General features: G+C 49.0%; 1 protein-coding gene across 5 annotated transcripts in view; it reads left to right on the forward strand.

Annotated features, from left to right (window-relative positions):
* Nf2 (NF2, moesin-ezrin-radixin like (MERLIN) tumor suppressor) overlaps positions 1–15,194 on the forward strand; it is an 86,885-nt gene extending 71,691 nt beyond the window's left edge. For 2 of the 5 annotated variants that reach the window (XM_005336056.4, XM_040291979.2), the window contains one exon: positions 11,963–15,194. In XM_005336056.4, the coding sequence (XP_005336113.1) occupies positions 11,963–12,013 (51 nt within the window). In that variant the 3' untranslated portion in view covers positions 12,014–15,194. Of the gene's footprint in view, positions 1–1,014; positions 1,440–5,507; positions 10,494–11,962 lie in introns of those variants that run through there. The other 3 variants (XM_005336057.5, XM_040291977.2, XM_021733772.3) reach the window with 3 other exon arrangements.
* Positions 15,195–17,429: the final 2,235 nt, after the last annotated feature.

Genomic DNA, 17,429 nt, shown 5'->3' on the forward strand with positions numbered 1-17,429 from the left:
TTATTTTTGATTATTTTTAAATTTTTTTTGTACTGGAGATTGAACTCAGGGGTACTTTACCACTGAGTATATCCTCACCCTTTTTTTTTTTTTTTTTTTTTAAACAGGGTCTAACTAAGTTGCTTTAGGGCCTTGCTAAATTGCTGAGGCTGGCCTCAAATTTGCAATCCTCCTGCCTCAGTCTCCCTAGTTGCTGTGATTACAGACATGAGCCACTGTATCCAGCTTAAAATAGGTGTTATTAAAATAAGATTGTTTATTAGGTTTAGATGATCTTAGAATTCATTGATCTGGTTCAAGTTTTACTCTTTACCTTTAAAATATTCTCTAAAATGGTCTCCCAGTTTAAGGACTGTCTCTGTTTTCAGTGGTTAAGCTGTGACTGAATCTGCCTGTCATCATTGATGGGTACAGTAGGGAACTCCCACTTCTCTCTAATGACTCCAGTTACAATTGGCACCAGGTAGAGAATCACTTTTAATAGCATAACCTAGAAGGAAAGGCATTTCCACGTTCTTTGTTCTTTCCTCTGGTTTCTGTCCTTTCTTGGATATTCCTTCTAAAACAGTTATTAAAGTGGTTTCCCTTTTTTTGTGTGCGGTGCTGGGGATTGAACCAGGCAAGTACACTACCACTGAGCCATATCCCTAGCCCAAATGAAGTTATTAAAAAGTTAAAAGGAGGCCTCTAGCACTAAGCAAAGAGCTAAAACGATGATTGGGCCAATGAGCTGGTCCACTTTGAGGGAGCTTCCTCAGACCCCACCCCACGCTCTTTTCACCTGAGCACCGAAAGCGGTCTCCTCTTTGCCACTGCTGCTGTAGTGAGCTGGACCTTCAGCCATGAGAACTTGGAGTGCTGAAGTTAGAGAGACCTGTTTTCAAGCCATTAAAACAAGCGAAGTCACTCATCATTATTTCAGGCCTGTCTGAGCATTTTGCAAATGGCACATGTGGCATTGTTGATATCACAGGGTATGTTTTTGTTTTTCTTCATTTTATTTTGCTGGTTTAGCCTCAAGCCCAAGGCAGAAGACCTATCTGCATTTGAGCCCTCAAAGTAGGTTATTCCCAGGTACTCTGTCTGTGGTGATGGTACTGCCCTCTGTGATACTAACCCATGCATGAGCTTGCCTGTCTCTGTCCTTGGGCCACCAGGAGCCCTCCTGAGGGCAGGTGAGACCTGGGTACTGGCCACAGCATGCTTTGATCTGAGAGCAGGCATCCACTTTGTGGGGCCAGGCCAGTCTCCAGAGCCCAGATGGCTGCCTTGTTCTGAAGAGCATGTCACGGGACTATAGGACTGGTTGTCCTTCCCATCTGTGTCATTGTTGGGCTGGGAAAGGTCATGGCTTCTTGTCCAGTCAGGTCTGTCTAAAAGCCCTTTGTCTTGGTGATGTACTCCTTCAATAAATAACCCTAGCATGGAAGTGGGGCCAATTCCGGTGCTTTCCAGACTGTGTCTCTAACTGAAGATTACAACCTATCATGTGGTGGTAAGCTCTGCAGGCCTGTGGCCACACCTGGCAGCTTCTGGTCATGAAAGGGAGGGGTCACCCACGCTCACTCATTTTCCTTTAGAGCTTTCCCATTCTGTACAGACCCCTTTTCTTTTCAAGGGCAGCAAACTCAGAGCATAAGGGCTTCATCTCTCAGTCTGGTGGGCTGTCTGTCCCATCTCAGCTCTTAAGGCAGCTTAGCTTCAACTTCTCTGCAGTATGGAGTGGGGCTGTGCTCTGGGTGATCTCACATTGGAACAGTCCTGTTGCAGGCACCCAGAAGATGAGCGATCAGTGGTTGTTTAGTGAATTAATGGAATAATTGCTGCTTATTCTTCCAGTGCCTAGGTGGTGAAAAAAATTTATTTTGTCTGGTAATAAAATAACATCCTGCCCCTGCTTCTCACCTAATCCCCAGTCACGCCCATGCCAGTAAGCCCTGCACTGTCCAACAGGGATATAATATGTGTCCATCGGCGTCCTCATTTAGTCAAGTAGAATAAGTTAATCGGAAATTTCTACCAAAAATAAGATCTGGCATAAGATAGATCATATTTATAGTCATTATCTTAGCAAGAGAAGTTAGCTATTAAAGTCCCAGATAGATCTTTAATAAGATGGATTAGAGCTGTCAGTGGTTCCAAGAATCCATGGCATGAACCCTGATTTGGGTGTAACTTGAGCCCTGATTGAGTTTGAAAACTATTTCTTTCATGCTTCACATTGGTGTTGATATCCTGACACGCACCAGTGTATGTTCTGAGCAGAATAGTTATGGCCAGCATCAGAATGGGCAAGCCAGGGGGATTTCTGTCCAAGTGGTGACCCCATGCAACTAGTACCACAGGGACCCACCATGGTTTCTAAACTTTGGTTAAACAGGAACAAACAGAAAATTATGATTCATTTCAGCCTATACTTTCAGTTTTTCTCTGCATATGATCATACTGTTCATCTGAATATGATTTTATCCTCCTTCTATAATGATGCAGAATATTTAAATGCTCCCGTTTCCTAAACTGTTTTTTTGTCGGGGGTTGGGGCAGTGGTGGACCAGGGATTGAACTCAGGGACACTTGACCACTGAGCCACATCCCCAGTTCTTTTTGTATTTTATTTAGAGACAGGATCTCACCAAGTTGCATAATGCCTCACTAAGTTGCTAAGGCTGGCTTTGAACTTGCAATTCTCCTGCCTCAGCCTCTCGAGTTGCTGTGATGACAGGTGTGCACCACCATGCCCAGCCAATATCCTAAATTTTAACCATAAGTTCTCATTGAATTTTTATTATAAATAATTTGAAGTTACATTTTTTAGTCAAATTTGTACCATTTCTAGAATAAATAGTCAGGTCCCCTATAATGACATTTTGTCAACGGAGGACTGAGTATTCAACTATGGTCCTTTGAGAGTGCATCACCTAGTGACATCATAGCAGTTTGTTTGTGTAAGCACATTCTATAATTTTCACTCAGTGACAAAATCACCTAACAACACATTTCTCACAATGTGTCTCCATCATTAAGCTATGAGGAACTGTATATGGAAGCATTCATTCATTCATTCGCTTAATGTCTTCTTGTGAAATTGTTTTTAAACATGTTGTCAAGCTCTAGATAATCAAGAATTCTGTTTAATCAAGGGTTAATAAAACGTGGACTTTGCTTATTTATTTATTTGTGGTACTGGGGATGGAACTCAGAAGCACTCTAACACTAGGCTACATCCCCAGCCCTTTTGATTTTTTTTTTTTTTTGAGACATGATTTTGATAATTTGCTGAGGGTCTTACTAAGTTGCCAAGGCTGGCCTTGAACTTGTGATCCTCCTGCCTCAGGCTCCCAAGTCACTGGGGTTACAGGTGTGCACCACCATGCCTGGCAGTCTGCCTTTTAATAAGACTGGACTCTCAGCATCACTGGATTACATATTGGTGGTTTTTGCTGCACTCAAAATTTGAGGCATGCTCCATTTTCTAGACTTTGGTGGTCCCTGTGACTGGTGACTCCATGACCAGCCAGATATCTGTGCAAAGGTGGCTCTTGCCTACCACAGGGTGATCTAATGCAAGCCTAGCAGAGAAGAAGTGCCACCTCAGGCTTTGGAAATGTGAGTACCTAGATGTCGAAGGCAGAGTTCCATCTAGAATATCTGGAGATGAGAGATGGAAAGACCAGTGCTGACTTGCAGAGTTTCCTAAACGTTTCTTAACCTGGGTCCAAACCAGCCTATTGGGGTTTTTATTTTATTTTAGTGATTTTAGATCTTAGATTTCAATGGAAGAATGGTTCTCTCACCTACTGCAGTCCAGGTATATAATATTCCTCCTCCTTGTTGAGAAGTTCAGTGTCTGGTGTGGTTCAAGCAGTTCCCACAGGGACTGTGGAAAGCTGAAGCTAATTTATGTGTTACCGTGATCCCTTAGGAATGCTGAGAGGCTATGACAGTTGGTTACTCAGGGTTTTACCATTGCTCTGCCACTTCTTTTTCTATAATTTTTCCTCTCTTGAGAGGAATAAAGCCAGGTACAAGGGTATCCCAGCTACTTAGGAGGCTGAGGCAGGAGGATCACAAGTTTGATACCAACCTCACCAACTTAGTAAGGCCCTAAGCAACTTAGTGAGACCCTGTCTTAAAATAGTAAATAAAAATGGTTGGCTCAGTGGTAAAACACCTCTGGGTTCAATCCCTAATATGAAAACACACACACACACACACACACACACACACACCACACACACTGGGGAACCTGGATTTGTTTCGTTGTCCAAGGGAGCTACACATGTTACTGGTATCAGCCAGACTTGGGTGGGGGTGGGGCACATAGGATTCCTTGAGTCCTGAGTGCTTTGCCCTCAGATCCGCAGTGTTAATGCCGGAGCTGTGCTCAGGTTGGGGTTTAGCTGTGTTGCCACAACCTGGAGATAAAAACATGGTCCCAGACCATGCACATTTCATGGTCTTGCTGTCATCCTCTTTCAAGAGACTGGTTTCAGTCTCTTGGTCCTGGGCTGGCCCAAGGTGCCAGCAAACAAGTGATAATTTTTGTGTCCATGGTCTCAAATGGAGCAGAGGATTTCAAAGAAATCAACAGATGAGAAGTTATGAGGGTTGTGAGGCTTAGAAAGCTTATTTTATTAGCTTTCTAATCAGATCATCTAGGTCCAGCTGTGGTTCCCACTGAGGGAAGAGACGGAACCAGAGGAGGCTTGACATTCATGGGAAGCTCAGCTCCCACTCCTTGATCAGAAAGACATAAAAGTCCAATGTCATCTTCAATTTCTGCTGAATCCCCTTGGAGATTCAGGGCTGGCGAAGTGAAGTAGAACACTCCAGACACTCAGGGAAGTGATAAATCACAGGGAGAGAGTGAATATGCGTGAAAGGCATCTCCCACAATTAAAACAAGCAGCCAGAGCCTCCCTAGTGACCCCTGGTGTACATCACCAGCCTCAAAGATGGATGCCAAGTAATTCATGTTTAATACGTGGTTCCTATGTCCAGCCGTCCTTATGACCCTGTAGGCCACTGCATTAGGAACTGGGCATCTTGTCTGGTAGAGCATCCTTGGCTCTGACACAAAAGGCAGCAAACTGGCTTCTCAGTTCCAGAACCTTCCCTTTGTTGTTGTGTTCAAAGGAGGAGGGAAGAAAGAGGAGTGTGGACTGGGGTGAGAGCAAGTTGTGGGCATTGCACACCCAGAAAAAATTACAGTGGCCACCCAGACTCAGCTCCCGGCTCTGTAGGAGCACATGGAAGGCATTAGGAGTCATTGGCTGATGTTAGGAGGGCTCCTCCTAGATGTGACACTGTGGGCCGGTCCCTGAAGGCCATTCCTAAAAACATGTACACAGTTTTCTTGCTTGTTTCTGGTAACACTCTCAAGAGAAAAGTGTGTGTGTGTGTGTGTGTGTGTGTGTGTGTACATATGCATGCAATACTGGGGATTGAGCCCTGGGGCACTCTACCATGAAACTACATCCCCAGCTCGTTTTATTTTTTATTTTAAGACAGGGTCTAAGTAAGTGGCTGAGACCTTGAACTTGTGCTCCTGGAATTACAAGCGTGCACCACTGCACCCATCTCAATAGCGGATTCTATTGGCCTCTTTTCCAAAGGATGTCAATCCAAGCCTGGTTTTGGTCAAGATGCTTTACCCAGTCAAGCAGTTGTTCTTTAGGAGGTGTTGAGCCTACAAACTGCCTTGCTGGCCTAGGATATTTTATGACTATTTGGAAGTGCCTGAGGCCATTATTGGGCCTTATTTGATGCAGTAAAACATCCCATTTGGCCCTTGGGCTCTGAAGATATGTTTCAGTGCGGCTCTCCACGGGCATCTGATTTGTTGCTGCAACAGTGGGAGGGAAGAGCCGGGATGCAAACTCATTCTGCTGGCTCGAGGTTCCATTCTTATGAGCCTTGCCATGATTTCTCTTTCGAGATTGGCAATTTAAAAGTGACATGAGGGGGCTGGGGATGTGGCTCAAGCGGTAGCGCGCTCGCCTAGCATGCGTGCGGCCCGGGTTCGATCCTCAGCAGCACCACATACCAACAAAGATGTTGTGTCCGCCGAGAACTAAGAAAAAATAAATAAATGTTAAAAAAAAAAAAAAGTGACATGAGTATTTCTGGACCTCTTTCCTAAGGCTCTTGCTCTCAGAGCTCAGTAGACACCATTTAGCCTCCACCTGCCCAGTGAGGTGAATCAAGCCTATTAGTCCATTTGTCAGATGGAAGAACAAAGTAGCAAAAGGCCCTACCAGCCTCACAGTGGCAGCTGAAGACACGGACAGACACATTTCTAGACATCTTTCTGCTGCCTTAGGTCCCTGAAGGATTAATACACAATAGGGCCCCCTGGGTTTTCCTGGGAACATTTCTTTTTAGAGCTAATACCAAATTGGATTTGTTTGTTGGAATGGACGTGGCTTTTCATTCCACCCCTGTTTAGAAATAAGCGTGCAGACAGCCCTGTCCCTGTGCTCATCACCAGATGGCATTTGGGTGCAAGCCATCCCTAGCAAGACTGCAGAAGAGCTTCATCTGGCCACTTTATAGCAGCAACCCCCTTCAGCAGCCCTACCCCTCTTTGGCTCCAGTTTAGAAGGGGGACTGCTTACCACACCCCAAACCAAAGACTAGATTGGAATTTCCTGCTCCTAGATGTGGCTGCCACCTTTCTGCTCCAGAGTCTGCTTCCCCCCTGTGGATCCTTATGCCAAACAATCTGCATGTCCTTTTGTATCTTCGCTGTCCCTTGCTCCTTCATTTTTAATATGTAGTGGCGGAGAGGAAGTATAACATGATTTTAGAGCCTGCATTTCAATTTCACTGCATTTTTATGGGACAAGCAGAGTCTTCGTGCCAGGAGTTATTAGGTTAGTATCTAAAATGGGTTCAGTGCTATTGGCATTATTGTTTAAGATGAATTAGATAGCCCCCTCCCCCTTCCTTACCCCCCCCCTTGGGATGAGTGGATTGAGGCGAGGCCCCCAGAGACTAGTTGAAGGAATCCTGGAACTCTGATTAGTTTTGTTCTTCCAGCTTAAATGTAGAGCTTCCTTTCTCCACTACTGATAGCCCAAGTGGCTCTCTGTCCTACCCACTCCTCCACCCCCTTTTGCTTTAGGAACAAGATTATCACAATGCGGCCTTGTGAATCAATTTTCTCTCTGTGCTGATGAAAGTGTAATTCATTCTTAATCAAGCAGCCTTGCCGATGCAGGCTCCGTGCCGGAATACATTTAGTTACCCTCCCATCACTTTGGGAAACAGTCCCCTAAAAGGACTTTTAGAGGAGAACTAGAGGAATTGGCAGCCCGCCAGCACTGTGGGTCTCCAGCAGGGGGCACTCTTAGGAGCGATTTTTAAGGAACTGTGCTTCCACGTGGGCCACCAAGAAGGTGAGAGTGCTTGTCACAGATACCTTCCAGGCTTGCTGTCTCCAGGCCCTGGGGACATTTCTCCAGAGCATCTTGATGGGCTGCTGTCACATAGCAGTGAGCAAGAGCCGGCTGCATCAGATTGCATGCCTGGGTTAAGGAGACCCAGCTGGCGACCAGGTCCTCTTCTAGGGCTGGGAGGAGCCAGCCTCCTGTCTTACAAGGAGACAGATTTGTCTCCTGAATCTGAACTGGTTTAAATTGGGTGTAAGGGCCATTTTTGTCATATCACATAGTTTGTGGAACAAAAGGAGGCCTTGATCTGCTGAGTGGCTTCCTTTCCTATTCTTCCACAGCTTGGCAGCTGTCACAAACAACTGGTTGTTTGATGGAGCAGAAGGTAGGATGAAAGGTGATTGTGACAGGGTCAAGTCTGTGGATGCTGGGCAGGAGGTAAGAGCCAGCCTCGCAGGTGGATCAGAGACCCCATAAGATTTAAAAAAAAAAAAAAAAAGCCCTATAGATCTGCCACAAAGGAAAGGAAGTCATTCTCTTCAGAATGGACTTGGATTAGTGACAGACTTGAACAACTGGTTCCGTCAAGAGAGGACTTAATTCCTCCTGTGTTATTCACATGGCTGATTCTAATCCGATGTGAAGAGACAGCTGGAAGAGAGCAGCAGGTCAGCCTGGGGCCTGGTGAGAGATTTGGTGTTCTTTTAGTCATCTTTAGGAAACTGGCAAGAGCACTTTGGGTTGGAGACTTTAAGCAGGATCCTCGTGGTTTACAGTCTTACCAAAGGAGCGGGGTTTGACTGCTAGGCCTCCCGTGGTTGGATTTGACTATGAATTCTGAAGGACAGTGCTGGGAGGACATGGTCACCATTCATGTGCAGCAGAGCTCTGCTCACTTCTCAGAAGGAGTCGAAGGAGGTCCATAAGACCGGGCGGCCCCATGGATGCAGCCATTGTCAACTGGATCCTGGTTGTGTATCCGTAAGCTGAGGTCGATCTTTTCCCTAATTGCTGAAATGCAAAGACCTCTTCTGGGTGACCTCTACTGCAGTGTGCACGTAGAGCCCACTTCTGCCTGGAGACTTCCCCCCAGCAGGCAAGGCTGGGAACAGGCAAGCTATTGCTGTGTTGCCAAAGGGAGCACAAACATCTTTTCTTGAAATTCTGGTGACAAGTGGGACTCATGGGGCTTCTTCAGTTCTCAACTCACAGTGCAACATAGGACAAGGCGAGGGCCTTCGCAGGATCATCTCCATGGTGTCTTGTGGCTCTGTCAAGCAGAGATGTTGCTGTGTTGTGCAGAGACAGCCAGGCTGGCCACCAGGCAGTAAGACAGACTAAGTATCGCCGTGGGCTGGTGAATCTTGGAGTGCAAGAGCCACAGGGAAACCAAGAAGCTTTTTTTTAGCTGGTTTTTTTGAGTGGAAGAAGAAGACCCAAAGTTTGTTTTGTGCCACTTTCTCTGAGTCTTTGCCTTCTCTTTTATGCTTCTGCTGCAACGCTGCTGTAAATGTGACAGTAAGCTTTCCAGAACAGACCCTACAGTGGCAAAGGCTCCCACAGGTGAGGGGAGTGCCCTGCAGGGAGCACAGTTGGCAGAAGCAGTGGGCAGTGGTGGGAGGGAAGGGGCTCCTGAGTTATCTGGAGGAAAGAGGCCCAAAGCCTTTCCACACAGAACCTCATGTCGCTGCTGCCTCCCCCTGTGCCCCCCTGGTCCTGCCAGGAAGAGGGCATTTGATGTCTAAGATGAAGAATGCTGTGAGGGGAACTAGGCAGAGGCCATGGTGGGGCCTGGAAGGGTTCCTAGCCCTGAGGAGTAAGCACGTATTATGAATTCCTCAGATGTTGGGGTTCCTAGTGAAATTGGAAATTGCCAGAACTGTAGTGTGAACTTGGAAGATGGGGGCTGCAGCAGCCAGGTCTGCCTGTGGGTGGCAACCACGGGAGACTCCCCTTGCCCTCCGTCTGCCACCCTCAGTGACCCATGATGCCATGCCTGAGCCACCTCTGGCCAGTGAGCCTAACAGCCTCAGGACCTTTTGGACAACTGTGATGCCCTCTCTCTCTCTTGCATGGTCAGAATATCAACTTTACTGCAAGCCTTTCCTTTCGGTGAAGCTGGAGACAAATTCTTGATCTGGCAAGAGAAGAGGTGGGCTGAGCCCTGCCCTGCCCTGCCCTGCAGCAGGGGTGGACACTGATTGGGAAGTGGCCCGCCCACCAAAGAGCGCTTAGCCTCCTAACAAGCACATGCTTGAGTAACTGGAATCTGGCGCTGCCAGCGCTGCCAAAACCCTCCCCTGGCACCTCAAGGGGACAGCCAGCACACTCTCTGGTAGAGGATCCAGGAATTCTTGGAGCCAGCATTGTGCAAACGGGCAGGAGGCTCTCGGAGGCCCCCACAGCCTGGGCTCCCTGCCTGGGGAAGTAGCCAGGCCTCTGGGGCAGCGCTTGCTCTGTCTCAGAGGCCACGACCCTGCCTTTGCCTGCAGCCCTTCCTGACAAGAACTCTGCTCTGCTGCCCCCGGGAGGAGAGGAGCCAGCGCTGGGGGAGGGAAGGAACGTGATGCTGCTATTAGTAATAACAGCTGCCAGGCTCTCAGCACGTGCCAGGAGTGGCGCTGAGAGCTTCACAAGCGTTTCCCAGTTCCCTGCAGGTCCCCTGTGAGGAAGGGCCTGCCACACCCTGCATGTGCTGGGAACTGAGGCCAGAGGGATTCAGTGACCCACCCAGGGCCACCCAGCTGGTCAATGGGCCACATGGCCCTTGGGTCAACCGTGCTTATGTTTGACTCAAAGTGGCTGTGAGCATGGCTTTGTCCCCTACAGGGCCTCTCTAAGGAGCCTTCTGAGGTCTTCTCAGAAGTGTGGGGGAAGCCAGAGTGGAAATGTGGGTACACACCATTTGATTCCAACCCTGAGCTGAGAGGGGTTTTGTCCCAGAAGTTCTCTGGCAATTGAATCTGTCTTTCTGGTTACCCTCCTGGTTCCCATTATCACGGGGCACACAATTGCTGGCCCTTCTCTGATGGCACTGAGGGAGAAGCCCGTCCACACGCAGCTCCCTTCTGGAGTGAGTTCCATTTCAGCAAAGAAAAACTGTCTCCATTCCCATCAGAACTGGGCTTCCAAAGGGCTTCTGGAATTGGTTCCACTGAAGGAAACGGCTCAGATGCCTCCCTGCATTCCGCTTGTTAGTCGGGAACTTCAAGGCCAAAAGATTTGGCAGGATTTAAAGAGTCGGCTCTCAAGCTGTCTCATTTTGAGCTCTAATGCTGCCTGTCTTTTGATGGTGAAGTGGTTGGTTTGGAGTCACCCTCCTGTGCCCTTTGTAGAGCCCTGGGTAAGACTGAGGGCTCTTCAGATTTGGAGACGGCCTGAGGTTGGAGGGTGAGAAGGGCATGACCAGCTAGCCTGCCCCATGGCTTACTTCCGAGTAGAGAGACTCAGAGGTTAAGGGTGTTCCCTGGGGCCCCCCAAAGAGCTGAGGGTGGAGCGGGTTCGCCTGGTTCTTTCTCAGCTCCTTGTGGAGCTCCTGCCTTCCCCCTATCTTGCCACTCAGCTGTCATTACGATTCACATCATTCACTCAACATGCTCTGCGCTCCTACCCAATGCCACGCACTAAACTAAATGTTTTGGGGATATGAAGCTGGACTCCCTGCTGTCCCTTTGCCATCTCTCCTATGGAAAGTTCTGGAGCTAAATCTAGAATGCACCGTCTTGCCCCAGTGGGTCTATTTCAGGAGCAGAACAGGGCATCAGGAAGACACTTGTGCCAGATCCTTCTGTTTGGGGAAAAGGCTACCAAGTGGCCTCAGAGTCAGGGACTCAGGAAGCACAAACTCTACCATGCTCAGTGTGGGGCCCCTAATCCACCTCTCCCCTTCTGAGCTTCTCTGACACCATTCTTCTTGGGCAGTGTTCTTCCTGGGAAGGCCTGACAGTTGATGGCCAGAATGCTGCCCATATACACTGTCCCCCCTGCCTGTCCCACATGGGGAAACTGCTGCCTCCGTGCTCATCAGGAGACATCCCTCTCAGCTCCTCAAAGTAGGTCTGCTTTGAGGCCACTAGGAGCAGAAGGGACAAGCCCTTCCTTGTCTAACCCGGGCCTGCCTTACCTGGGAGTTAGGACTGAGAGGTTTGCCCTGCTGAGCTGGGTCTTCCTGGTGCAGAAATGATAAAGAATCTCAGGCTGGTGTTGCTGTAGATACCACAGAGGTGACGTCTCAGTCTTTTGTAGACAAGAATATATGAGAATCTGGTAAAATATCTAGGGGCCCTTATCTTCTATGAAATGGCAATGCTGATGACATTTTCTTGCTAACATGGCTTCTGCCCACCATCCATGCCTCCTGGCATGTCCTCCTTTGTCACCTAATTTGAAAGCTGGGGCAAGTCTGGAATCCTATTTGAACTTGACCACCAGCCTCTTGAACGTCTCCTTGAACAGGCCTCCCCGTCACTCCAGACCACCTTTGAGGTTAGTCCGTGCAGCAGGAAGGGATCCCACATAAAAGGACAGAAACACACTGCCCCTTTCACTTCTTCTCTGCTCTCTTACAGCTCACTTTGCAGAGTGCCAAGTCTCGAGTGGCCTTCTTTGAAGAGCTCTAACAGGTGACCGGGCCACCCCAGGATCTGCCACTTCTGCTGCTTCTGGCACCAGCGGGATGGGTCCAACACCATGGAAACCACCCCTAGGGGCTACCTGGGGGCTCCTGTGGGAGCTCCAGAATTTCCCCCAGCTTAGTGGAGAGCCCAGCCCCCTTCATGTGCAATTGCCTTTGAACTACGACCCTACAGAGATTTCTCTCATGGCGTTCTAGTTCTCCTGACCTGCGACTTTAATTTTTTTTAGAAGTGTTTGTCCTTTTTTGTCTTATGTGGGATCCCATACTTCCTCTGTTCCAGCACCATGGTGTGTGTGTGTATGTGTCTCTGTCTGTCTGTCTGTCTGCCTGCCTGCCTGCCTGCCCGCCCAGCACTGACCTCCAGAGCCTTGTCTGGGAAATGGTTTTAGGGAGTGAAGTTTAGAGGCCGCCTGGAGGCCAGGAGGCTAGTCTTGCTACTCCACCCTGCCCAGGGTTCCGGGATGTCCCTGCCCTCCCAGGCAAGGACCTGGCACAGTGAAGCAGTAGGCCTGGCTGTGCCGGGGGCCCAGAGCAGCCTGTTGCCACACGTCAGCGGTGAGCTTGCCTGAAGCTCGGGACCCGCAAAGCGATGAGTCCTCAGCAAGGCAGCGCCGAGACAGTGCCGGCTGCCAGCTGCTGGGACAGGCAGGCCAGCTGCGACTGGGAAGACTTGGGGAAGAAGCTGTGATGAATGGCCACCAGCCAGCCGAGCGACTGGGAGGCAAATAGAGCAGTGTAGGGATCTGACGGTACAGTGTTCACTGCCCCCACAGCCACCCCAGCCCTGGTCAGAGAAGCAGGTGGGAGCCACATGTGTCTTCCCCGTCCCCCTGCCTATGGAGGATGGGGGGCTTCCTGGTCATGTTCTCATCAGTGCCTGGAACCCCAGGCATGACCAGGAGTGACGGGGGTGCTCCATGAGCTCCAAGGCCCCACAGGTACTTCTAGCTGTCCTAACACCATGCTTCAGAGCCCTAGTCCTCCTGCCTCACCCCTCCTCTAGGCCACATGCCAGCAGGACCTTCACTTATACCTGGGCTTCATTTTGCTGTTTCTTTGTCACCCCCCACCACCGAAGCCCCTTTATTTTGTGTCCCCTTGAGGGCCCAGCGAGGTCTCTCTCATCCCTTCCAGCTGGCGCCTGACTCAGGTGTCCACTCGAAGTCGGTGCTCACACAGGTGCCTGGCAGCACTCACCCCATGACTCACTCACTCCAGGGTCTGGGGCCACCTTGGATCCTTTTCTCCATGACTCCTGTTGCAGCTGAGGCCAACCAGGGCCCTTAGGTCCTAACACCTGGGCCTTAACGCAGGGCAGGTGATATGTCTTAATCAGGGAAAAGACACTTATTAACTGAAGACAGATGAGGGCCTCGAGATGTCCCGAGGGCAGAGGCCATCTCAGGTGGTTCCATTTGGTTTTGAGAAACTGAGACTCGCTCGTGAGATCCGGCTTTGTTTCCACTGTCGGGCTGATCTAACAAGGTCCTGGGCTGGCTGCCCCCTTCTTGAGCCACCTTGCCCCTAGGAAACCAGCTCTGGGCACTCAGGGAGGGACTCCAGTCTAGAATCTGAAAGCAGATGGCTGTGGCAGATAGGGAGAGTCCTCGGGAGCTGAAGCCTTGGGCATTTGCAAAGTCAGGTCTGGCTTTTGTGCCTGGCTCTGTCTTCTTAGGTGTAAAACCCATCCCTGAATTTCTACCAGGACTTACTTTCCTCCCGATCTGTAAATTTAATCTTTAACAGTGGCTGTGGGGCACAGGAGCATGATAGTCGTTTATAAAAATGATGTCGGGCTGTGTTTTTTAATTTAACTGCTGTGTGTATCTCTGAAGTCCAAGAAATGCCAAGCTATGTGGCCACACTGAGCTATGGCCACCTGGGGCCCAGCTGACCCAGGAAGGAGGGCCTGCCAGTGACACTAACAGCCAGAAGCCCTTCGGCCCTCTCTGGAGGGAGAAGATGGGGTCCTCAGAATGTTGAGCCCCAGTAGAAGGAGAAAGAATGAAAGGAGCACTTGGTTTTCAGAGACTTGTGCCAAGACTTAGCCAAGGTGACTGTTCTGTCTAGTGAATTTTTGTTTTCTGGTTTGTTTAGTGGGGTGGTCTTTTTGGTGCCGGGGATTGAACTCAGGGGGCACTGGACCACTGAGCCCCATCCCCAGCCCTATTTTGTATTTTATTTAGAGACAGGGTCTCACTGAGTTGCTTAGCGCCTTGCTTTTTGCTGAGGCTGGCTTTGACCTCATGATCCTCCTGCCTCAGCCTCCTGAGAGTTTTTTTGTTTTTGTTTGTTTGTTTTGGGTACTGGGAATTGAATCCAGGAGTACTTTACCACTGAGCTAAGTCCCCAGTCCTTTTTTGTTTTTCTTTTGAGACAGGGTCTTGCTAAGTTGCCAAAGCTGGCCTCGAACTTGCAATCCTCCTGCCAGAGCTTCCTGACTCTGGAGTTACAGTTGTGTGCCACCACGCCTGGCTCTGGTGAGCATTTTGTAGAGCCTGGGAGCTTGTCAAGTAAGGAAGTCTCGGAAGTTCATAGAGAGCAAGGTTCTGGCCATGATTATTTCACTACCAGTGCTTCTGGTGGCTTTTAGGCAGAAGTGCCACCAATACTGAAAGCAGTCATGAAGTCACTGCCCAGCTCGGGACTCTGTGAGGTCATGCTGTTGGCCCATAGCCGTTCCCACATGTTTAATTGAGGCACCACCTCAGCCACAGCAGCACTCTGACCCGTGGTCACCCCCCATTATTCATGCACCTGCCAGGCCTTGCTAGACAACGCCCTGTGGCATTATATAACATTTTGTGAGTGACTGTTCTGTCATCTTGGGGACAGGTTTCTCGCTCTCCTTCTCTTTTTCAAAAGTCCAGAGGCTGACAACCAGCGACAGTGACTAAGTGTTCCTCCCTGACAGGGCTGGGGCCTCGCAGCCCCTGGCGGCACAGCCTTGGCAAGGATTCAGCCTCTCCCAGTGGCCCTGGGGCCAAGACGGCCCTCGTGGGATTCCAGGGATGCTGCATCCATTTTCAGAGATGTCAAGCAGCACTTCTTCCTGTAGGGCCTGACTCACACCTCCTGTCAGGACCAGACCTTGGAAGGCTTTTTCCTATTCTGGGGACTGTTGTAATTTAAGTGATTGTTTTAATAAAAATTCTAAGCTCTAACAGTTTGTCACGGGCTTCCTCGGTTTGCTTGTCACTCAAACTATTGAGGTGGCAAGACCAGGGCTGGGTGGTGGGGCCTGCTTTTGTGGTTCCATGAGGACAAGAGCCATCTTCCCTCCCCCGACTGCCTGGATTTCACCTCTGGCTCCTCTTCTCTGAGGGCCAGGGATCACCTGCTTGTGGCATCGTCTCTAACAAACCCCTTCACCTAGGGACTCTTCCTGTGGATCACACTGAGGTGTGGGAAGGGCCCTGCTTGTCCTCAACTCCAGACCTGAGAATAGGGCACTCGAGTGGGGAATCCCTCTAGGCACTTCTGCTTCTAGGGTTTATAACTCTGGGCTCTGGAAAGTGGGGGACACATAGAGCCATGAGGACCCAGGCACCATCTAAAGGGTGGCAGAGACTTGGCTCCTGTTACAGGGCTACCCAACATCTGCACTTGAAATTGGGAACCATCCCTGAATGCAGAGCTTATGTTTATTTATTTTTTAATCAACAAAAGTCTGTTATTAAGACCAAAACTATCATTGGATAACTCTCCAAATCACTGCAGCCTAAAATCAGAAAGCCAAGTGGCTAATGTGATTATCAGTATTTCGAGGAGGCCTTTCTGTCTCTTGTAAGAATATATTTCTATTCTAATCATTCAAGCCAAGGAAAATAGCCCGTCAAAATACAGTCACATGGGGCTGGGGATGTGGCTCAAGCGGTAGCGCGCTCGCCTGGTATGCGTGCGACCCGGGTTCGATCCTCAGCACCACATACCAACAAAGATGTTGTGTCCCCCGAGAACTGAAAAATGAATATTAAAAATTCTCTCTCCTCACTCTCTCTTAAAAAAAAAAATACAGTCACATGGAAGATGGGAGGGGAGGGGAGGGGAGGGGGGGTAGTAGGGGATAGGAAAGGTAGCAGAATACAACTGTTACTAATAGGGCATCATGTAAAATTGTGGATGTGTAACCGAAGTGATTCTGCAATCTGCATTTGGGGTAAAAATTTGGAGTTCATAACCCACTTGAATCTAATGTATGAAATATGATATGTCAAGAGCTGTGTAATGTTGTGAACAACCAATAAAAAAAAATACAGTCACATGGCACCTAAAGTTGTGGTCAGTGACAGACCACATATTCCACAGTGATCCCATGAGATCATATGGTCTAGTGATGTCTTTGTGTGTGTAAGTGTACTATGCTCACACATTGACATGAACCACCTAATTATAAATTTCTCAGAATGTGTCTCCATCTTTAAGTGATACATGGCTGCATACAAAATATTCCCCAAATGTCCTTGTTAAATATTATTAGTTTTTAAATCTACTTTGAAAATATCACTAGTTTTTGACATATATTTTGGAAATATATATAATTAGAGAAATGTAAAACAGCAATACGTTGTTAGGTTTTAACATATAGAGTTAGTAATTATTAGATAAATAATAACAACTTTATTTCTCACATGTAAATTGTTATTTTTAATAAGTGGAGGTAGTCCTGATTTCTTTGTGGTCAAAAGAGAAAGCACTTTGTACATATTTGTTATTTTAGGTTGTCCTGATAATATTTTTTCCTAACTCTTTTTAAAAAAGACAGCCCTGACCCTCAAAAGACATACACGGAGATCCCAAGGTCCCTATTAAGCAGGATTCGAAATAACAACACTGCCAGGTATTTGGGTGTTGAGGAAGTGGGTTGAGCTCTGCTGGTGTTTTTAGTTGAGTGTGATGGTGCTCTGAACGCAGAGCTGCTGGCCGGCCCTGAGCGCTTCCTTGTGGCATTTGCAGCTGGGTCCCAAGGGATTCCCCGCCCCGCTTCCGTGGCTCCTTCTGACCTCCCTGCCAGTGCTTCCTCCTTTGTCTTGGGCCATGCCTGAGTGGGGAGTGCCTGGCAGCTGCTCCCCAGGGCTGCCCGCCCCTGGAGCCTCCCTGTGGAGGAGAGGATAAGGAGCCACCCACGTGTAATGAGGAGCTGGCAGCCCAACTCTGGGGGGAAAGGTACCCGGAGAAGATTGCAGCGACTGTGTCTAATCCAATCTCGCCGTCTGGGGACGAGAAAGACAAGCGTCTGCATATCCCCCGCTCCCTCTCAGACAGCCCAGGCAGCCTCCTCTCCTCCAGGGAGAGAGGCCAAGGGCTCCCCTCCCCTCCCAGCCGTGCGGGGCTCCCTGGCAGCCTGTCATTACTGCATTACAGCAGGATCCTGCGGCCGCAGTCCCAGCGCTGCTGGG

Source organism: Ictidomys tridecemlineatus, chromosome 2 (assembly GCF_052094955.1).
Source record: "Ictidomys tridecemlineatus isolate mIctTri1 chromosome 2, mIctTri1.hap1, whole genome shotgun sequence".
Taxonomy (NCBI): Eukaryota; Metazoa; Chordata; class Mammalia; order Rodentia; family Sciuridae; genus Ictidomys; species Ictidomys tridecemlineatus.